This window comes from Eretmochelys imbricata, chromosome 8 (assembly GCF_965152235.1).
Source record: "Eretmochelys imbricata isolate rEreImb1 chromosome 8, rEreImb1.hap1, whole genome shotgun sequence".
In the NCBI taxonomy this organism is placed as follows: Eukaryota; Metazoa; Chordata; order Testudines; family Cheloniidae; genus Eretmochelys; species Eretmochelys imbricata.
In genome coordinates, this window is record NC_135579.1 from 105029652 (window position 1) to 105053130 (window position 23479).

A 23479-nucleotide genomic window follows, 5' to 3' on the forward strand; every position below is an offset into this window, starting at 1 on the left:
ATGAGCTGCTAGTGGGGGGGTCTTATGCCCCACTCCCAGTCATGGGTCTCCCCTTCCCCCCAGGATCTCCCCCTGCCTCTCTTGTTTTCAGTCCCCCTTCCCTACCCCTTTTCTTCCCACTCCCCTGCCCCCCTTCTGCCCCAGGGTCTCCCCCTATGGGTCTCTCCCTGCATTCTCTCCCCTTTCAGGCCCCCCTTCCCCAGCCTCCCCACTCCCCTCTGATCCCCTGGGTCTTGCCTGCCCCCCTGAGGGTCCCCCCCTGCCTCCTCTCCCCCTTTGGCTCCCCTTTTCCCCTGTCCCCCTCAGGAATTGGATCTTCCCCCCCGCCTCACCCCGGTCTCCCCTGCCCCCCTTGATCCCCTGGGTCTCGCCTGCCCCCCCATCCCCTCCTCAGGAATCGGATCCCCCTCGGTCCCCCCACTTCCCTGCCCCCCTCTGATTCCCTGGGTCTCGCCTGCCCTCCCCGGATCCCCCCCGCCTCCTCTCCCCCTTTGGCTCCCCCTCAGGAATCGGATCTTCCCCTCTGCCTCACCCCGGTCTCCCCTGCCCCCCTCTGATCCCCTGGGCCTCGCCTGCTCCCCCTGGTCCCCCCCTCAGGAATCGGATCCCCCCGGTCCCCCCACTCCCCTGCCCCCCTCTGATCCCCTGGGCCTCGCCTGCTCCCCCTGGTCCCCCCCTCAGGAATCGGATCCCCCCGGTCCCCCCACTCCCCTGCCCCCCTCTGATCCCCTGAGTCTCGCCTGCATCCCCCCGGGGCCCCCCCTGCCTCCTCTCCCCTTTCGGCTCCCCTTTCCCCACCGCCCCCCTCAGGAATCGGATCCCCCCCACTCCCCTGCCCCCCTCTGATCCCCTGGGTCTAGCCTGCCCCCCCGTCCCCCCCTCAGGAATCGGATCCCCCCCCGGTCCCCCCACTCCCCTGCCCCCCTCTGATCCCCTGGGTCTCGCCTGCGTCCCCCCGGGTCCCCCCCTGCCTCCTCTCCCCTTTCGGCTCCCCTTTCCCCACCGCCCCCCTCAGGAATCGGATCCCTCCCACTCCCCTGCCCCCCTCTGATCCCCTGGGTCCCGCCTGCCCCCCCCGTCTCCCCCTCAGGAATCGGATTCCCCCCCCCCCGGTTACCCCAGCTCCCCGCCGCCGCGCCCCCCCGCCCGGGGGTCCCCCGCCGCCCGGCCCGCCCCAGTCTCCTCCCCCGGCCCGCTCCCGCCCGCCTCTCCTCCCTCTGCCGGCTCAGTCGGTCGCAGCCATGGCGGAGGGAGGCGAGGGCGACGGGCTGCTCCGGCCGCCGCTCCCCGCCGGGGCGCCGGGGCCCAAGCGCCTGTGCTCGCGGGCCGGGCCGGCGGCGGCGGGGGTCGGGGCGGCGCCGCCCCGCCTGGGGGGCCCGGGGGCCGGCGGCGGGGAGCCGGGCGGCGGCGGCGGCGGGGCGCTGGCCGGCGGGGGCCCGGCCCTGGCGGGGCCGCGGGGCGGCGGGGGCCCGGGGGGGGCGGCGCTGCTGCTGCTGCTGCAGCCCGAGTCGCTGCTGGACGCGGCGGCCAAGCGGGTGGCGGCCAGCTGGGCCTTCGAGCGGGTGGAGGGCCGCTTCCAGCGCATCCCCGAGCCCGTGCAGCGCCGCATCGTCTACTGGAGCTTCCCCCGCAGCGAGCGCCAGATCTGCATGTACTCCAGCTTCCAGCCCGGCCCGGGGGGCGCCGCGCCCGGCCCCGACGACAGCCCCGCGCCCGCCGCCGCCGCCGCCGCCCCGCCCGCCGACGGGCTGCCCTTCCGCCGCGGCGCCCGCCTGCTCGACACCGGCGCCGTGGACAACGTGCTGCAAGTGGGTGAGTGCCCGGCCCGGCTGCCCCCTGCGGAGCCTGCCCTCGGGCCTCCCCTGCCTTCCCCCTGCTCTCCTTCCCCCCTCGTCTCCCCTGCCTTCCCTCTCTCCCTGCTTCCCTCAGCTCTCCTGCCTTCCCCTCCTTCCCCCCTGCCCTTCCCCTCTCCCTGCTTCCCTCAGCTCTCCTGCCTTCCCCCCTGCCCTTCCCCTCTCCCTGCTTCCCTCAGCTCTCCTGCCTTCCCCTCCTTCCCCCCTGCCCTTCCCCTCTCCCTGCTTCCCTCAGCTCTCCTGCCTTCCCCTCCTTCCCCCCTGCCCTTCCCCTCTCCCTGCTTCCCTCAGCTCTCCTGCCTTCCCCTCCTTCCCCCCTGCCCTTCCCCTCTCCCTGCTTCCTTCAGCTCTCCTGCCTTCCCCTCCTTCCCCGCTGCCCTTCCCCTTTCCCAGCTTCCCTCAGCTCTCCTGCCTTCCTCTCCTTCCCCGCTGCCCTTCCCCTCTCCCTGCTTCCTTCAGCTTTCCTCCCCCCTCGTCTCCCCCTTCCCCCTCTCCCTGTTTCCCTCAACTTTCCTCCCACCTCATCTCCCTTGCCCTCCTCTCCTTCCCCCCTGCCCTTCCCCTTTCCCTGCTTCCTTCAGCTTTCCTCCCCCCTCGTCTCCCCCTTCCCCCTCTCCCTGTTTCCCTCAACTTTCCTCCCCCCTCGTCTCCCCTGCCCTCCTCTCCTTCCCCCTGCCCTTCTCCTCTCCCTGCTTCCTTCAGCTTTCTCCTCCCTCATCTCCCCTGCCCTCCTCCCCTTCCCCCCATCCTTTTACCTCTCCCGGCTCCCCCCCCCAGCTTTCCTCCCCCCTTGTCTCCCCTGCCCTCCTCTCCTTCCCCCTGCCCTTCTCCTCTCCCTGCTTCCTTCAGCTTTCTCCTCCCTCATCTCCCCTGCCCTCCTCCCCTTCCCCCCATCCCTTTACCTCTCCCGGCTCCCCCCCCCCAGCTTTCCTCCCCCCTTGTCTCCCCTGCCCTCCTCCCCTTCCCCCCATTCCTTCCTCCTTCTCTTCTTCCTTTCCCTCATCCCTTCCCTCCCCCTGCTCCCCCTAGCTTTCCTCCCCCCTCTTCTCCCCTGTCCTCCTCTCCTCCCCATGCCTTCCTCCTCCTCTTTCTCCTTCACCCCATCCCTTCCCCTCTCCCTGCTTCCCCTCTCTACCCCCAGCTTTTCTTCCCCCTGTCCTCCTCCCCTTCCCCCTGTCCTCCTCCCCTCTCCCTGCTTCCCCTTTCCACCCCCAGCTTTCCTGCCCCCCTCTTTTCCCCTGTCCTCCTCCCCCCTGGCTCCCCCTTCTCTCACCTTTCCTTCTCCTTCCCCCTTCCTTTCCCTTCTCTGTTCTGTCTCCTAACCCCCTCTCATTTCCTTCTCTCCCATCCCTCATCGCTCCCTGTTGCACCTTCGTCTCTCCCCTCTGCCTCCGCCATGTCCCCAACCCTCCTTTCCTTTGCCTCTCCCCCACCGCTCTCCTTTCCTTCTCCCTGCATTCTTCTCTTCCCTCCCCATCCCCTCTTCCCTGAGCCTTCCCTCTGGCATCTCTTCATTCCTCTCTTTTTCCCATCCTCCCTTCATCCCCCTTCCTTTCCCGTCGTCTTCCCTCTCCCTTTATTTCTGTTTATTCCCCTCTTCCCCATCCGCTCTTCCTTCCCCCTTTCCTCTCTTCACTCCCCTCTTCCCCCCTTCTCTTCCCCTCCACTCTCCCCATATTCCTCTTTTCATTCCCCTTTCCTCTCCCTGCCCCCTTCCTTGTTTCCTCTCCCCTTCCTTGTGATCGCTGACCCCATTATTGTTATAGGGGATCTGGCTCCCCTGAAGTTTTTTTTTTGCAAATATTTCAGCCTTTTGTCTGGCAGATTTCTTGTTTGACAGTAAAATCTCCCCCTTCCCCCTCCCTCCGCTGCCCTGGATCTTCCCTGTACGCAGTAATCCCATTGGATCCTTCCCAGCCTGTTTTTGAAATGGGGAGGGCTAATTGCTTTCCCATTTTCCCTTGCATATGACTTGGGAATGGGGTGTGTGAGCTTGTCAAAGACTGCAGCTGCCTGAATCTGGGTTCAATCGATTCCTTTGAAAATTGGAAAACAGAGTGACTCCCAAACCGAATGTCTTTTCCAGGCAGCACCTCCCTTGAAATGTACCTTACCCCACCACAACACCTTAGTGCTAGCTGTGCATCCAAGGGCTGGACTGACAATAATAACTGCAGATGAAAAATGAGAAACCTACACACAGCCCTGGTGACGGCGGTACTTCTGTTTGCACCAATACCTGGTCACGTTGGGTTTATAAATACCCTGTGTTTCACTAAATTCTCTTCATCATTTTGCCTTTTGTGTGTGTGTGCGTGCGTTTTTCACTTTTTGTTGAAAAAGGAGAGAAGATTTTCGACTCCTCTTCCCCCTTCCAAGTCTTGTTAATCTCATTAAATCTATAAATACAGCGAATCGGATTCATTCCATGGGTTGGGAGGCAGAAAATAAAATGAATTGTTTGGTGCTGACAAGTTGGGTGGACAATTAGGAGTCTATAGAGTATTGTGTGTAGGGTGTGTATGAGATTTGCAGGGTGTATAGAAGAGAATTTTTTACAATCAGTAACAAACGGAACATGGAAAAATTTGCCATTGTTTTTGATTCTGTTAGTAAAAGGCTTTTTTAATTAAGGGGTTTGTGAGGGGACTTGTAGTGAATTGGAAATGTATTTGCCCCATCAGAAATCTGCTTGGACACGTGTAGGTACTTAAAGAGAAGCAAATTGTAGTGTTTTACATTAAATAATTTGCTTCTGATTATTATTGAAAGTGATTGGAATGAGTGTTCCCATTAAAACAGGATTGTGCTGCTATTTGGTTTGCTAATGTAAATTAGTCTGGAATGGAGAGAAAGTTTGGGTTTTAGGAATGATTAGTCCTGCAGAGTTTATTTTTGAGTATTGTGTCCTCTGAATGGAAAGGGGGCTGTATAAATAATTACATTGCAGAACAGTTTACATTCAAAAGAGCTTGATCAAAACATTTTCCTGTTCTGACAGAAAATTTTTATTTTACCTTCTAAGCTATTTAGTTTAAAAAAAATAACAGAAGATAATGTTTTTAAAGACTATTTGATTATACCTTTTTTTGTCAATACATGTTTTCTGCAGGCTGCGTTGAGATGGTTAGCTTGCTTAAAATAATTTGAAACTGCAAGGCAAACGTATTTTATATGGAAGGAAGTGGTTCAGAAGGATCTTAAAATTAGAAAAATGATTTAGTATGGGAAATGTTTTATTAAACTGCCTATGGATCAAATCAATAGCGGATGTGGGAATAGATTACTTAGGAATATGAGGGCTTGAAAATCAGGACTGATTTTGTATGTTTTTTTTTTTTTAAGGATGATTTTTCACTCATACCAGTTTGGAAGTAGGTGTGGGGAGTTAATGTACATTATGTAAATGATTACTGTGAACTGTGGGGTGAGTATCTGGGAGACAAAACAGTATGATGGCACTGAAAAAGCGATTTGAATTTTGCAAGTCAAAGTTCCCAGTCCTCTTTAGATTTCCCCTAATCTGTTGTACCAGTGGTTGAAGCCTATAAGAAGATAGGGATGCTTCTGTCTCTACCATTTCATATCCCTTGATGAGATGAGATTAGAGATCCCATCCACTAGTTTCTGAATCCTAAATTTTTAGGTCAGGTTCTGTGTTTTGGAAATATTTGCTGCATAATTGGGCATGATTTAAAAAAAAAAAGACTATTATTGTAGGATGGGAACAAGAAGGTTTTTTTTTGTTTTTGTGGAAGCACGTACCATGCACATAGAGGGTAACTTTTCTTCAAATGGAAATGAGGAGATGGTGTGGAATTTAACAATTTCACTGCTTTTTCTTTTTGTCTAAAAGTTTGCCAATTCTAGATAAAATTATAACAGGCTCACACTTTGATGGGATGAAAGACTGCTAGTTTAGAGGGGCTGGAATAGTTCCACAATAACAATCCTTTACAGAGCTGAGCCAAAAGAAGATTTAAATAAAACAAAATGCTTTGAAAGGCTGTGTGTTTGTCATACAGATGGTAGGCATAGCGAAAAAACAAAACAGAATGTTTTCTGCTAACTTTCCACGTCAATTCTGATAATGCTACTTAAAGTTGTGGTGACCTGACCCACACAGATGTAATGGGTTGTGAGTCCCATTAAGATCGGAATTATGATGCTGGCTTGTATGGGCACCATTCTATTTAAAGAACTTGGTTTTCTTGATTCTTACCAGTATTAAATCAGAATGATTGTTTGCCTCAAATGATCTCTTTCATGGAAAGCTATAAATCACATTGTTGTTAATAAAAAACAGATGTTTACATGGTTGAATTTTGGACCTGCCTACTCAGACCTGCCAAAATAGTACGAATGTGCAGTACCATCTTTTTGTGATTGAAACGTGTTTTTGAAATTATAAAAATACAAACAAACTAAATAAACTTTCCCATTTGAAAACTGCAGACGATGTAATGTGGAGAAGATTATAATAATCTGGACAAATGGTTTTGGTCTGCAACCCTTTTGTGCCTGCAAATCTGTCAGGTTTGAGTGATGTGTATGCCACATTATGAATTAATAATTCCTTCATGCTTAGTAAAACTTAAACGAGGCTTAAACCATGATCTCACTGGAGTCATTAAATTGATTTTCTTTTGTAAAGAAAGATCTTGGAAGTTGAACACAAGCATCTTTGTCTTTCTAAAAACTGCTGAATTATTATGTGCACAGATCCCGTCTTTGTGTGTGTGTGTGGTGTTGTTGTTTTTTTAGACAAATGACAAAAGCATGCAGGAAAGGAATGCAGAAATGCTGGGCTTAATGTAAAGCACTGCATGCTGGGACATCTAAAAGATACAAAACCTTTAACGGTGGAAGTTAATTTTTAACAAGTGCATTCACATAAATATTTATGGATAAAAGTTTTACACCCTACTTTTTTAGGTTGGTGGAGAGAACCTTCAGTAGATTTTGATAGCAGACTCTTACCCATTGTAACAAATGCATGTTCCTAGTCTGCATTTCCTAATTTAGTATAATATAGTTTGTCCTTGAGTTGTCATGTTTAGTTCTGAGTATGCAAATATCTGTGGCAATTTTAGGTGAGAGTCTATTTTTTTTATTGCTTTTATGATTGCAGCAAGGAAAGGCACATTTTATATTGTAACCATAAACACCAAGCTTTGCGTTATTCTCTGCATGATAACATAACATGTGAAAACCTGGATGGCAATGCATTATGTGTACTGCATATTTCTTCTGCAGAGTAGGAACTCTAAGAGATAAGCCTGTGTACAGTAGGGTAGTGGTATGCAGTCCAACCATTGGTACATAAGCAGAATTTACTTTTGCTGTTAGTGACAATGAAGCATGGTTTAAAAGTGCATTGAATCTGTAAACATAGAGAGTGAGCAAGTTTTTAGATCTGTTTATAATTTTGAATACCGGGAGTATGCAATCAGGCAGCAGCAGAGGATACCCCCCCTTCGAAAAAAAAAAAAAAAAAAAAAAAAGGGCAAATACACAACAGTACTGTGTTAAATGTAAACTGCTAAAAAAAGAAGGGGGGGGTGAAAGAAAAAAAAGATTTGACAAGGTAAGGAAACTGTTTCTGGGCTTATTTCATTAAATTAAGATGGTTAAAAGCGACATTTTTCTTCTGCATAGTGAAGTTTCAAAGCTGTTTGAAGCCAATATTCAGTTGTGAACTTTTGAAAGAACCACCGTAACATTTTGTTCAGAGTTATGAACATTTCAGAGTTACGAACAACCTCCATTCCCGAGCGAGGTTCTGCTGTACTTGAACAAACTCTGATATGGCCAGCCCTTGTCAGCCTGTGGCCAGGCTTGTTGTGCAGTAGGAGCGTATGTTGGTAGAACTACATCGCTCCGGAAGAAACCACTTCAATAATTTTTAATTAAAACTTTTGGGGGAGGGGGCATCAGATGTCTGTTTTAATTTAAGCATGAGGATTTTGATAACAATTCAAAAGCCTTTTTGAAGACGAAAACAATAGTAAAATGCCTCATTTTTAACTTTACTGAAACCAGTTTTTAAAATTTCTTCTAGATTCAAAAGGAAAATAAGCATTTGGATTCTGCCGCACTTAACGTCTGAGTTAAGCCTAAAGTTTATGTACAATGATTTTTCTTTTTAAAATGTAAACTTCACAGATGTACTGCTGTTCAAAGGTCTGAATATTCTGTGTGGAGTCATTTTTACTGTGTTTACTTTATGCCTAAATATGATCAAGTATTTGCTTTAAGCATCAGTCATTCTCCTCCTGGAAGCAGGTTTGGGATTGGCAGTTGTGTGGGTGTGATAGAAAGCAGAATGAAGAGCATTTCTTAAAAGATATTACCTCACTCACCTCATCTCCCTAATATTCTGGGACTAACATGGCCACAACAACACTGCAAATGGAGTTTAAGGAATTTTCTCAGCTCAAAACCTTATGTATCGTATTAGAATGACACTGATTAAAGCAGATTAGGTTTTTTTCTTCTAGGGAATCTTTATTTTTGTTTTGTAATAGTTGTTTCACAAAGTACTCCTAACTTATTAATTAAACAGAATTTTTTATTTTTACAGTTGGATTAGTTTATCTTAACCACGTCATATTAAAGTAACCCTTGTAGTCTACTTTTATGTGGCATGAGGGAAGTGGGGGCAGCCATGATGGAAGCAGTTACACACTTTTAATACATACCCTCCTCTTTCCATGTCTAATAATTAGTTCTGAACATTTAAAATGAAATAATCAAGGTACATTAAACTTTGCACCGCTCCGTAATAAAGAGAACAGATTAGATATTTCTCCAGCATGTTTTTGAGTATATTATATAACTTTGTATCTGTGACGCTAAAACCACAGGGAGCATGATTGTTGATAGGAGAAAGAAGGCAAGTTCAACTTTGAAAACTGGAATTTTACTTCAGCAGCTTTATTGACATTTGAGTCCTTTTCAGATATATGAACAGATTTTTCTCAAGTAGGGTGAGATTTTTGGCTTAGAGTCAATTACTTGCTGGAAAGGTGGTACTAGTAGGAAGGGGTTAGGAAGACCTTGGAAAATAATGCACAATAACTTAAATATTTGGCCTTGGCTTTAGAATCTGAGTGGTGCTTCTTTAGGGAGAACTGAATTACATAGAACAGGTTCTAGTTCTGTAATCTAAAGAATGTGATATCTGGTTTGAGTAGCCAATAAGGTTTTGTATTTTAACTTGGATAATGTATTTTTTTAATGCTTAGAACAGGTGAGACAGGAGCATTTTTCATTTGCAAAGTGCAGTTAGTTTACAATAGGCTTTTATTTTGGTCACATAAGAAATCATTTAGGAAATATTTAACTAATCTAAAATTCCGGTAAAAGAAGGCATAGGGCCCTGTTGTGTATTCTGGAGCTTTGTATGAGGCAATGTATTTTGCTATTATTTAAGATTTTGATGAGAGAGATCCTTCATTCATCACTTTTAGCCCAAGTTAGAATTTTACGGAAACTTTAAAAAAAAAAGTTAAATTTAATATTTTGATAAGTGGCATAACTTTGTAAGGTAAGGTTGTACTTTTAATTAGGTAACTTTGTGCTCTGAATTAGCCCTTCATATGTATGCGATTTTCATTTTCTCTGGAGACTCTAGTGGAGATTTTTTTATGTATTGGAGTAAAAGGTATATTGGGTTCATATGTATTTAAAATAAAACCTATAAGCCTAAGTCTGTAATTTTGGAGAGAAATGTGAGGATAGGAGAAAGACAGCAGGTTTGTTGAGCTTATTTAATTAATGTATTTCTTTCTTTCCCCATCCCACTAGTAGGAAGCCTGTCACACTGGGGCCTTAATTAGATTCTCACTTTAGTTAGCAGCAAAAAAGAAAATGAATTGCATAGTTAATATGTTGTGTTATGCTTAATTTTAGGGATTTTGCTTCTAGGTGTCATTTACAGCTCTATGTTTAGCTGGAATGCAATTTTCCCCTCATCTGCCCACTTCATGTAAGATTAGAATAGCTGGTATTGTGAAGGAGGTGGATAGTGATTTAAGAAGGAACAGTACTTCATGTGTGTTTTTTGACCAGCCTTGTCACAAGGTGGCCAGGTTTAGAAATGATAATCAAGAGACAGAGATTTTGTTGTAGTGCAGCAATGAGCATGTTACTAAATACTGAAGCACTGGACTGAAAGGGTGGTTTTCATCTGGAAACCTATATGAAGTTGCTGATCTTTTTCCTATGGGGGTAGGGCTCAGATTTCTGTGCATCTGACGCCTCTCTGAGTAATGGAAAGAAGTCATGGTATTCTGAACTTACCTAAGAGTTTCTGTAGAATAGAATATATTTTTCTCTCGTTGGCTTCATATGATGCTTGATCCTTCACCACTGAATGTAATGGAATTTTTTCCATTGACTTGAATTGGAGCAGGGTCAAGCCTGTGTTCCCCTGGTATTCAGAGTGAAGCCTCACTGTTTCCTCAGTAGTGACAGGGCTTGGAAAATGTACCTGATGCCTACTAGCCACAATACTGAGTCTGATAAGGAAGATTCTCTTGTTAGGTGGACGGAGAACCAGTGAGATCTGTTGGGAAGGTGCTGGGATTCCTACCAGGGTGCATTCTGTGGACCCTGCTTTGGGGGCTTGCCTTGTGTAATTCTCTAGGTACTAGATGATAAATTTGAAGCTGGGCGGGCTTCCGCACACTGTCCCCAGAGTACTGGAATGAACACATCCTCTCTTGCCCCTATTTTGAGTCCCCCTGGACTGAGTGGTGGAAGCGTATAGTAGTTTTCCTTGATGCCATAAGGATATACCACTTCTTTGTTCTCCTCCCAATCATCTAGTTGTTGCAATGGAGAGAGGCAACCTGTATCTGTCCTGCCCTACTCCTTGCCTTTTTTTTCAGGGTGGTTCTCCATGAATAACTTACATCTGCCTGTTTTGTTTCCTAGCTTTCTCAAACATCAACATCAGTAGAAAGTGATCTGTTTCCTGTCAGGTTCACAGCTGTCTCCTACAGGGTTTTGAATAGAAGGTATGAAAGTGACCAATCTTGTCAGTTGCACTGTGCTGATATTTGGGAAAATTATGGGCAGGCACAGAGGCATTCAAAGGACCTGTCTGCAGATTCAGAAAAACAGCACTGAATCAATTCACATGCACAGTCTTGTCTTCACAGTCCTAAGGGTTAGAAATATAGGCCCTGATCTTGTGACTTGTTGCATACACATAATAAATTTCAGAAGTGGGGCCATAATCTCCTTTTTAAAAAAAACCCCAAAACAACCGCGTAGATTCTGCAGGAACTGATGGCTTAGCGCTCCCCCAGCACTACGTTCACCAGAGGCAAAAAGTAAAGAGGATTTTTTTCTTGAGCCCAATAATGCTCCAAGAGCAAGTTTTTATTTTTCATCATTTTTTTTTTTAAATCCCAAAGTTTAAATATAAATCCAATATAAATGACATTTGGCTGACTTCTACTGTGCACGTGATTTATTAACTATTGAGGATTTACCTGTGGGAGGTCAGGTTTGCCACCCCCCCTTACAATTTACTAATGTTTCATTTTAAAGTTATTCATTTTTGTCTTAACTTGTAAGCTTAGGAGTTAAAACAGGATTTTGGTTTGCTCTTATTAAAGTGGTTGAATTAATTTGCTGCTTTCATAAAATCTTGAGCTATTACTTGTAGTTTTCAAAGACTTTCTTGTAACTTCTATAGCACATGTGCATATTACATATTTTTGATTTTCTTGAATCGTTATGAAAAGTCAGGTTTTAGAAAAGAGCACTTGAAAATACTAAATACTGGATTTGTTAACAGAGTAAGTTTTTAATGCTGTGATACTAGTCCACCTTTAGATGATACCTCCTCTCCTTGATTTGAAGGGGAAGTATTCCCTTATGCAGTCAAGATTCAAAGACTTCTGAACCTTCACTAGTACATGATTACCCAGCTAATCACTGTTCAGAACAACACAACCTCAGTCTCTTGTTGACATGCCATATCTCCAGTTGCCTTGCTCCTTTAACACACATGCTGTGTAATCAGCAGCTCAGTTACTCAGTGCAATTAGTTATTCACTGTTTAAGTCCTTACTCATTTACTCATGCTCAGTTATTCGTTTTATCTGTGCCTCCAGTGTGTGTCACCGGATAGCCCCAAAATGAAAGTGGGCCACTCTTGAATTCTCATAATGACGTAGGATTTATACAGCTTCTTATTATAACTTGTACAGTCCCTATTGTGCAGTAGGTGCACAATGAACTGCTGGTACACTTTATTTAAAGCCTAAATGTTGATGATTAGTGAGAGTATCCATCCTTATTTGCATTTCTAAGGTGACAATCACTTTAGTAGCCTCGTGCCATTGTGTGATTTTAACAATACAAGTCCCCCGATAAAGACAAATGTTGCATCAAATGGAATTGCATCATACAAAACAATAGATTCTTTAAATAAAACTCCCTTTGACAAATTACAGCTGTTTAAATACAGGAGCTACAAAATAATTTATAGGTTAAGAAAAAACACATAAGACTTTTTCATCTACTGGTTTTTTCCCCCTTTGGCAAAGCCAATTTTATTTATTTCACTAACAATTAATTGATCCTAGAGGATCTGAAATCTCTCTGAGGAAAGATTGGAACTATCTTACAAATGCTTTTTTGTTGTTGTCTTTTTCATCCTTTTTTCAAATGAGTGGGTGTTATTGTTTCTAATATGCTAAAATCTGTTTGCTAGCATTTTCCTTGCATTTCTCAACGTAAACTAGAAATCAAAGCTAAATAAATTGCAAGGATTTGTACCTCTGCTACAGGTTTTTCCCCTCATTGAAGTCTGAGCAGCTGTCTTAATCCACACGCAGCTGATGACATCCACAGATGAGTTTTCTGCGATTAAAGGGAGAAATAATGCCCCAGTGTGCTGAATGGGGGGAACCGGGGATAGGAGCTGCAAGTGAATGCTTTATTACGCCTAGATTCTTGCGTGGATAAATAAGTAAGCAATAGAATCGGGAGTCACCGTGTATGAACTGACTGGCTGCTTGTACACTTGTGTTCAAATCTTAATTTCTCTCTAAATGTTTTACATGAGATGTCCTTTGTCACTGGGTGGAAAGCTGTTCTGCCAGTGAGATTCTCAGTCATACCTTTTCCAGAGTGGCTGCTCCCGGCTTCACGCAAGCGGGACACTGTGGAGGTCCAACCCTTTTATTTTATTTAGTTGGGTTGAAATATGTATAGCTCTCCCAATAGTGCACACTGAAATGGCTTGTTCAACATTTCCTGGGTATTTTTTCAGTGTACCTGAGTAACATCCAGATGCGAAGCAGTGCGGGAAAAAAATCTCCACGTCTTATCGTTGTGGTACCATTATATTTGCATGCTATTGCTTTGGCTGTTGTGGGTTCAATAACATAAAACGATATCTGACCTTTTACTTACAAGTAATAGGTTAAACCATTTTTAAAGGCAGTGTTGCAGTCAAAGGAGCTGTTTCACGTGGTTGATAGGCTGTGAAACTGTTCAATGGACTTTGGTTTCAGAGACAATATCCATTTAAATTAATCTTTGTCAGATACATGCCACCGCAGACCATTCAAATTCCATTCACTTTGCTGATCTCATAACAAAAAAGCACCTTACGCTGGTTCTTTTATCATAAAATTAGCCTTTGTGTGTGTGTCCTGGTAACTGGGGTGGCATTAAATCTTGTTGAAAAGGCTCTGTTATAGGAGGATTCAGTTTCTATTAACAAGGCAGACTTTTTCTCTGAGCATTTTTTTTTTTAAAGTGCTGAAGATGGATTAAAAAGAATGCAAACAGATGGACAGATTTGGTTGTTGTTGTTGGCAACCACCTAAGCAGCCATTTTGAGCAATGCTGATTCAGGGGTACAGACAGTGCAGTGATGAGCGTTGTATAAATACCCTAGGTAGATTTTTCTCCCCCTAGTAACTGAAGCCACAATTAATTATAAAGAATTGAGGAGCTTATTGCTTCTAGAGAGGTATTCTGTTGAGTTCAATAGACAACCAAGAAGCGGCAGAATATCTCCTCAACTTTCCTAACTCACACCACATATGTGGATGGCTTGACTTTTTCCAGATGTATAACTCAGATGTGTGGAAGGGAAATATCTTGAACTTGATTTGGCATAACAGTTTTATTAAATTGCTTTAATCCCTTTTGTATCATGACAAAGCAGGTACAGTAAAACCTGCATTAGTGTCCACCTCTGAAGAGAGACTACCTGTGATCCGTGACCACCAACCATATTTTTCTTACTCCCTTTAGAGCTGGGCGCCCAGCCAGCAGCTGCTGCTCTCTGCTCTGCATTCAGAGCAGGGGGGCCGGAGAGTGACAGCTGCTGGCTAGGCACCCAAATAGGATGGCAGTGCCGCTGCCAGCAGCAGTAGAGAAGTAAAGGTGGCGCAATATGGCATTACCACCCTTACTTCTCCTCTGCTGTTGGCTGCGGCAACGCTGCCTTCATAGCTGGGCGCTCGGCCAGTAGCCGCTGCTCTCCGGGCCTCCCAGCTCTGAAGGCAGCAAACCTTTGAAGAGAGACCACCTCTTACAAGCCAACTCTTTTGCTAACTCCCATGAGTGGTTGCTTTTGTCAGGTTTTATTGTATTACTTGGTCCTTCAAGTATAAATGGGGACAGCTTTCCTTCTTTTTTTTTCCATCTTAAGTGTTTAATTTTGAGGGACATGGTGGCCTTTGGTGGGTATATTCTGGGGTTGGCAGGAGACGTACTGTAACCTAAATGGCTTTGATTACTCATCGTCTAATATAACGGAGAAGAATGGTTGCAAAAGAGTGGTCTCCCCTGGCATGAATTCCGTTTCTCCCACTAGTAGATCTGTATTCTATATGCAGGCCACAGTCTGGTCCTGGACTGAGTGATGTTGTAGGAACTGTCTATCAATGTCTGGACAGGCTGATTTTAGGATCAGAATCAGTGGTCTTGTTTTTCAGTAGGAAATGTAGTGCTAGAACAACATACTTGCCTTGGGCAGAGAGAACTTTGCAAGGAACGTTGTTCACCGATCCAAACAAATAATCCTCTCCAAGCTGGAGGGTGCGGGCTATTGAGTTTCGGCTAGGGAGCGTCCATGACTTGTTTTGTGGTATTGTGCTGTAGCAATAACCCCTAGTACTAAAGGCCGTGTGGCTTAGTTAGGAACATAGTGCTATAGTGCAGTGCTAGGACATCCTATTCATTGCCCTGTATAAAGAGGGCTTGGTTTTGAATGTGTAATAGATGGGGCTCATCCAGGGAAATAGGAAGCAGTCCATCTCCCTGAAATTCTTGGGGGTGGCGCTCAGCTCCTCTCCACATCAGGTTCTCCATCTCCGATGCGCAGCATGGAGAGCCAGCTTGAATGAGGGAGTTGATCAAGGATTCATTTTCCATACTCCCTTCTGTCTTCAGATTTGGACCAATGGTTTGGGATTTTCAAAGTGGGAAGTAGCCTTGATTGTGTCTGTCCCAGGATGGCTGTCAGGCCAGTCTTACTAATAGCTAAATGTGATTTTTATATTTGTGCTGCCAGTTCTCAGCAGGGGGCTTTAGGCCAATGCTCTTGTGTTAAATTTCAGCATTTCCTGTGGTTTTGGAAAAAAATATTCCTGCCTGTCTTCCAATGAATCTCTTAGTTGCAGATGTTTGATGTGAAATCTCAACTGTTCTAGAGATGAGTACAATTAAGAATTTAATTTGGGATTTAAAACCAGCAAAATAAATATATATATTTGCATCTAATTATACATCGTGGCTGAAAGTTATTGTAAAATAACAGATGTAAGATTTTTTTTTTTAAAGAAAAGGTTAGGTAAACATTTTATGTTTTCCTCTTATTTTGTTCCCTGAGGTTACTGGATCCTGAGCTCAGAGTAGTGTTCTAATTTTAATTTTTTTTGTCTGAGGAGTATCTTCCCTTCACTGTGTCTGTCATGAAGTCATTCTGTTTAGGTTGATACATAAATCACTGGCCAACAATATTACATATTTGAACTTCTTGCCAAAATAGGTAGTCTGGCCTGGAAATTAGAAAATTGTGCCTTAAATTCTTCTCTGAAATTTCATTACATTGAGTTGGAAGGTCATTGAGGTCAGCTGTGATCTCTGAAGACTTTAATCAAGAGAGACTGTAGAGACCGTGCATAGGAACAGGTTAATTGTGTCTGAAGTTACTTGATGCTAGAGATGACCTGTACTTTGCTGCTCAAGTTCATGGTAAGGATGAGTGAGGGTGTTGCGTGTGTGTTGTGTTGGGAGGTTTTGTATTGATTTGTTCAGGCTGCGAATGAGGGGTGTTTGCTGCAGTTGGGGGCTACGTATGATTGGGATTATCATGTGTGGTGTGCTGTGTGTTGAGTTGTGGCAGGGGCTGCCATGCTGGGCGATTTTGTGAACATTTGTGTGGGTGGTAAAGGAGGAGTGGTTGTATTGATTTGTGTGTGTGAGCGTTGTGCCTGGGGATTTTGTGTTGTGGAATTCGTAAAGTCAAAATGGCGGAAAACTTAAAACTACCTGTTCCCCGAAGGTGGTGCACAGAGCTGTCCCTGGGCTGGAGGTACATAAACCCGTGGAGCTGTCACTCCCACCTTCTCTGGTCACTGCCACATTCCTACCACCCACCGCAGGACCTTTGGACTCCAACCTCCGTCTGGTCCTCACGGCCGCTAGGAATGAGGGTGGGCTAAGAGTTGAGTTGATTTGTCTGTGGGTCATAGAACCATGGAAATGTAGGGCTGTAAGGGACCTCGAGTGGTCATCTAGGCCAACTCTGGACTGTGGTGGGACCAAGTAAATCTAGACCATCCCTGAGAGGTGTTTGTGCAACCTGTTCTTAAAAACCTCTGATGATGGGGATTCCACAACCTCCCTTGGAAGCCTGTTCCAGAGTTTAACTATCCTTATAGTAAGAAAGTTTTTCCTAATATCCAACCTAAATCTCCCTTGCTGCAATTATGCCCCTTACTTCTTATCCTGCCTTCAAGGGACATGGAGAACAATTGATCCCCGTCCTCGTCGCATCTTTGAAGACTGTTATCGGGACTAAACATGCCCAGTGGTTTTCTTTTTAACCTTTCCTCATAGGTCAGGTTTTCTAAACCTTTCATCATTTTTGTTTCCCTCCTCTGGACTCTCTCCCAACTTGTCCACATGTTTCCTGAAGTGCGGTGGCCCCAGAATTGGACACAGTATTTCACCTGACGGTTCACCAGTGCTGAGTAGAGTAGGACAGTTACCTTCCGTGTCTTACATACGAGACTCCTCTTAATACACCCTAGAATGGTATTAGCCTTTTTCACAACTGCATCACAATGTTGACTTATATTCAGTGTGTGAGCCACTATAACCCTCAGATCCTTTTCAACAGTACAGCCATCTAGCCAGTTATTCCCCATTTTGTAATAGTCCATTTGAATGTTTCCTTCCTAAATGTAGTACTTTGCACTTATCTTTATTGAATTTCTTCTTGTTGAATTCAGACCAATTCCCTAATTTATCAAGGTCCTTTTGAATTCTACTCCTGACCTCCAAAGTCATTCACAGATTTTATAAGCATGTTCTCTACTCTTTTAGTCAAGTCATTAGTGAAAATATTGACTAGTACCAGACCCAGGACTGATCCGATCCTTGCATGAATCCATTAGATATGCCCTCCCAGGTTGACAGCAAACTACAGTATTGATAACTACTCTTTGAGTACGGTCTTTCAACCAATTTTATACCCACATTATAATAACTTCATATAGACCATATTTCTGTAGTTTCCTTATGAGAATGTCATGTGGGACTGTGTCCAAAGCCTGACTAAAATCAAGATGTGTCAAATCTACTGCTTCCCCCTCTCCACTAGACCAGTAGCCCTGTAAAAGAAAGAAATTAGATTGGTTTGGTATGATTTGTTCTTGACAAGTCTATGCTGGGTATTCCTTATAACCCTCTTATCATCTAGATGCTTACAAATGGATTAATCATTTCAGTATCTTTCCAGGTATGAAAGCTAGGCTGACTGGTCTATAATTCCTCACGTCTCTTTATTCCCATTTTTAAAGATAGGTATTATGTTTGCCCTTCTCCAGTCCTCTGGCACCTCACCCAACCTCCATGAGTTCTTAAAGACAATAGCTAATGGTTCAGAGATTGCTTCATTAGTTCCTTTAGATCGTAGGAGAAATTTCATCAGGCCCTGCTGACCTGAATACATCTAACTTATCTAAATGTTGTTTTACCTGTTCTTTCCCTATTTTGGCTTATGTTTCTTCCCCCTTGTTGTTAATATTAATTGCCTTGAGTATCTGGCCATCATTAACCTTTTAATTGAAGCAAAATTGGGATTAAACGCTCACCCTTCTTGATGTCACCAGTTATTAGCTCTTCTTCCCTGCTAAGTAGAGGACTTTCCTTCATCTTTCTCTTGCTCCGAATGTATTTAAAGAACTCTTCTTATTGCCTTTTATAGCCCTTTCTAGGTGTAGCTCATTTTGTGCCTTGGCCTTTCTGATTTTGTCCCTATATACTTGTGCTATTCTTTTGTATTCATCCTTCGTAATTTGTCCATGTTTCCAGTTTTGGTAGGATTCCGTTTTGATTTTCAGGTAATTAAAGAGCTCCTGATTAGCCTCTTACTATTCTTCCTCTATTTGCTTTGCGTTGGGGTACTTTGCCGTTGTGTCTTTAATATTGTCTCCTTGAGAGACTTCTAGATCTCCTTAGATTTTCTTCCTAGGAAATATTACTCTGTTTCTCTCAGTTTGTTTGTTTTTTTTGAAGTCTGTTGTCCTTATTTTGCTGCTCTCTCTCCTTCCTTTCCTTAGAGTCTTTAAGTTTATCATTTCATTATCATGTTCCCCCAAATTGCCTTGCACCTTTGGATTTGCTACCAGTTCTCCCTGTTGGTCAGAATCAGGTGTAAAATGGCTGTCCCCTTAGTTACTTCCTCCATTTTCTGAAACCAAAAAGGCGAAGGAACTGAATGGGGTAGGGTGAAATGTGAGGAAAAGCCAAGTGCCTTCTCTATTCCGTAGTGAGCTGAGGTATAACAGACAGCTAGGCTGTATCTTGACTTGTCCAAAGGCGCTTGTAGTTTTTGAAGAAATTGAGAAACGATTGGTTGTGCCACATAACTGCGTGTGGTTGAGAACATGGCTGTCTAACACACTGTTAGCTGTCCCTTTTGTTGTACGCTCCTACTCACCTGTTTTAGACTAGGAAAAACACCTGTTCGCGGCCAGGAGCGTCACCAATGAATGCAGCTGAACAGGATTTAGTTGCAAACATAGCCAAGGACAAAGTGCATGCAGCAGATTTTCAGAAACTGGTGAAAACAGTCTTTTTAGCCCCATCTTCTGAGGCGGCTGTGTTTGTAGCTAAACCCCATTCGGCACCAGTTCAGTGGCATCCACTGCTAGGAGTATTTATTTTTTGGATTGTAGGCAAAGCTGAAAGCGACTGGAAGAAAACATGGGTAGAAAATGTCAGGACACATTCCTGCTTCCTGCAGCTCGAGGATCTGAAGTCCATGGAATTTTCCTGTGTGAAGGGCATGCAGGAGTAGCCTCTGAATTTCGAGACGAGCTTTATTGGGAATTGGTGTTAGCAGCGATTCGTCACTTGGAATGCTACAGAACGTCATGTCTTGTCGCCCCCCAGCCCCATTGTTGGAATAATGCTGAACACTAGTTTCTTGTAGTGCATAACAAGTGTATAGGTTGCGTTGCATTGCATTTAGGCCATGATTCAGCAAAGCACTCGTGCACACCCTTCACATTCACCATGTGGGTAGTCCTGTTGGCTTCAGTGAGGCTATTTCCAGGCACAAGTGCTTTGTTGAACCTGGGACTCGCTCAGGAATGACTTACAGTGGCTCTCGTACCCACAATATTGAAATGGGCATCCCTTTTAAGGCATGTTGCAAAAGCTAAAAGAAAAGGAGGACTTGTGGCACCTTAGAGACTAACACATTTATTTATTTATCCGATGAAGTGAGCTGTAGCTCACGAAAACTTATGCTCAGATAAATTGGTTAGTCTCTAGGGTGCCACAAGTCCTCCTTTTCTTTTTGTGAATATAGACTAACACGGCTGCTACTCTGAAACCTGTCATTATAAAAGCTGTCGTGCTAGCTGTGAGAGAAGAATAGGGCTAATTATGGAAAGCCCAGTGGAAGCTGGGGCACTTTGCTGATGGCTGTGTATTGTTGTATGCTCATAGGTACAAAGGGTCATTGAGATCTTTACTTTGGCCCCAATCCTGCCAAGGCTTCCCAACTTGCTTCATTTTACTCATGTGAGCAGTCAGTCCCCTTGAACTCAATGGAACTACTCACATGACTGTATAAGGGCTTGACTACACTTGCAAGTTACAGTGCACTAAAGCAGCCCTGGGCGCACTAGCTCACTCCCCATCCACACAGGCAAGGCACGTAGAGCGCTCTGACTCCGGCTACAGCGCTGCTGGTCTCCACCTCAGTGAGTGGGATAACGTTTGCTGCACCCCTGCTGGAGCGCCACGGCACCAGTGTGAACGAGGTGTTGCATTACTGTGCTCTGATCAGCCTCCGGAAACGTCCCATAATCCCCTTTAGTCAAGTGGCCACTCTTGTCATTGTTTTTAAATTGCTGCAGGAATGCGGATATGCCCTTTGAAAGCTCCGTTTCTGACAGCCAGCCTCTTATCTGCTCCGAGACAAAGCAACCATTAGTGTGGAATGCTGTGTGAGAGAGAGAGAGGCGGGTGGGAGGTCTGAACTTACAAGACAGTATGCTGACATGCTCTCAGCCCCCCAAAAACCGACTCTCTCTCCCCCCACATACACATAACACACTCTCTGTCACACTCCCCCCTGCCCCCCCCCTTGAAAAGCACGTTGCAGCTACTTGCATGCTGGGATAGCTGCCCATAATGCACCGCGGCCAATGCCGCTGCAAGTGCCGCAAATGTGGCCACGCCAGTGCGCTTGAAGCTGTCAGTGTGGACAGACTGCAGCACTTTCCCTACTGCACTGTCCGAAGGCTGGTTTAACTCAAAGCGCTCTACATCTGCAAGTGTAGCCATGCTCTTAAGTGACTGCAGGATCTAGTCCCTTTGTTTGCAGACTCTTCTGGATTGCAATAAAAATTCCCTTTCCTGTCCCTCCTTTTTAAAATGGTGGAAGGGTCAAGATGAATTGGGAAGTGTTCTTATGCATTGTTCCAGAATCCTTCACTATACCTGTAGAGCAGATGGTGAACGGCACTTGAGATGATTTAGTGGCACTCCTAAAATCTGGAAAACTTTTTCAAAAAAAGGCACTTGGCAACAAGGCAAATGATGACCATGGTGGAACAGTTAAGAGCTGGTGGTCCCTGCAGAATGATTGATGTTCCATTTATTCTTTTGCATTTGAGTAACAGATGCAAAATAAGGAACAGCTGAAAGAAAGCAAATCAAATAAAAATTCAGCTGGAGGTGAGAATGAATAGGTAGTGTGGAGGATTCAAATTCTGTTATGGTGACAGGCCTGTTCTAAGGCAAACAGCAAATTCATATGCCGCCTCTTTCGCATCTTTCTTCTGCAAACAGCATTGTTCTCTCCCAAAGCCGTTGGTGCTGCTCAGCATCTGTGAAGCGTCAAACTCATCCTCTATTTATGTAACAGGCACGGCTCTTTTGCACATGGAAATTCAGTGCTGTGGAGAATGTTCTTAAAATAAGATCTAGTTTCCTTCTTTTGTGTGATCATTGTGGCTGCATGTTAGAAATATGCCATGTCGGAAGGTGTCACAAAGGACTATTCGGGTGCTCTCTGCAGATGCTGCTTGCCTTAGGGTTTTTGTGTCGCTTAAGTGTTTGGTGGTTTGGCGCTCAGGAATATAACACATGGTTAAAGTGCTGGACAAAATGGCAGCGTTTGCACTGACCAGTGGTCTTCGAACTTTTTATGTTGTGCCCCCCGCTTACCCATAATGTAATCTGGATACCCATAATGTAGTCTGGAGCAGCCCCAAGTGCCATGCCAAGGCATTGATTATGAAAGAAGAACTGCCAGCTCCATTGCTTCCTGCGGCACCTTGGGGTTTCCCGTCCCAGCGCTGACCTGGCCCAACTCTGCTTAAATTGCCAGGTCTGACAGGATCACAGCCAGAGCGGGTATGACTGCATAATAAACGGCTGTTAGCAGTAACTAAGGACATTGCTTCACTGCGTGCTATTGTGATGTTGCATAAAACTACAGAGGAAGGTTTGGGTAGAATGGCATGGACAGATCAAGCCCAGCAGAGCTTTTGATTTCGCAGGACTTGATGCACTTTGTAATTCCATGACCCCATACTAGGTCTGACATGTAGTGTCAGGTTTTTTCCTTCAGAATGTTCTAATTTGAGTAGTTAAACGCTTTCATAGTTACAGGTCAAATTAATTTACCCAGCATAATGTTTGACTAGATTAGTACTCTGCAGCCCAGTAGCGTCTCTTAAAAGTGATTTTTCGGCTGCTTGGATACAAAGTGTTGACCTTTAGTTGCTAAGGTGTCTGGAACTGGGGAAAATTGGGTAATGTTGAGGGTCATAATACAAGTACATCCATTTGAAGGGAGCGTGTTGTTGCGTGTGCTGGTTATGTTGTCTTTAGGTGAAAGGTTTTACTCTAAATTCAGGAGAGAGTGTGTTATCATTTAAATGGGTAACTTTAGAAGAAAAGGAGCGTAATCTTGCTATTTCAGTATCTTTAAGATTGTATATGAGTCTGCTGCATACTCTTGATCAAAAGGGAATGCTGTTAGCTCCAAAGTGGAATAAATGGAGGACACCCTTATCTGGGTAAGATAAATGACTATTGTTTAGGAAAGACACTCCAGGGACTGAAGAATTTAATTACACAGGGATTATGAATATGCATGTACATTAGACAATCTAGATTTGAAATGGCTACAATGCAACTGCAGGGAATTGTTCTGATTTAAAAGTGTAATAATTTTTTATCAGTATGTGGAGTCTAATAAGAAGGGAGAGGCTTCCCTCTCATGTTTTGCTAGATTTTTCTTATGACTTGGCCTGTTTCAGGTCATTAAACAATGGAAATTATCCAGAGCAGATCAGCTGTCTGCAGCCTGAAAAGATGGTGCACTTGATCCTTTTCCTCTCATCCAGGCCGTAATGAATCTTGACAACAACCAATAGGGAAGCAGTCTGCTGTGTGGAGAGATTGTGGTAACACTGACCCAGATAAAGGACTTGGAAGCCAGGGAGCATGTGGTTTTCATTCTGCTGGAAAAAGGGAGAATAAACCTGACTGATGGAAGGTTGGATAGCCTCACGCCCGCCTACGAGTAACTGAATCAGATGCTTGTGGAACATGCTCAGTGATAGAAAATTATGATCTGTAGTAATGATGTTGAAATGTGCATTTCTTTTTAAATTTCACATTGTTGTTGCCATTGTATTTGGAAAACTGCCTGCAAAATCAGTTGTGTTTTCCTCAACAGCTATTGCTGTGTGGGGGGTTTTTTGTGTGTTAGTTTCCATTTGCACAAATAGGAAGATTTTTTTTCTCTGTTCCTGAAATTTTGGGCATTTTTAACATCAAGCTGAGGCCTACCTCAAAAAAGCAAAACAAAATTCTGTTGTTCAGGTATC

The 23479-nt window shown here is 44.7% G+C and overlaps 1 protein-coding gene across 1 annotated transcript in view; it reads left to right on the forward strand.

The window, feature by feature from the left end:
• The first annotated feature begins 1241 nt into the window (after positions 1–1241).
• Positions 1242–23479, forward strand: part of ZSWIM5 (zinc finger SWIM-type containing 5) — a 154023-nt gene continuing 131785 nt past the window's right edge. Inside the window, exon 1 of the mRNA XM_077824978.1 lies at positions 1242–1812. Within this exon, the coding sequence (XP_077681104.1) occupies positions 1242–1812 (571 nt within the window). The remainder of the gene's footprint in view (positions 1813–23479) is intronic.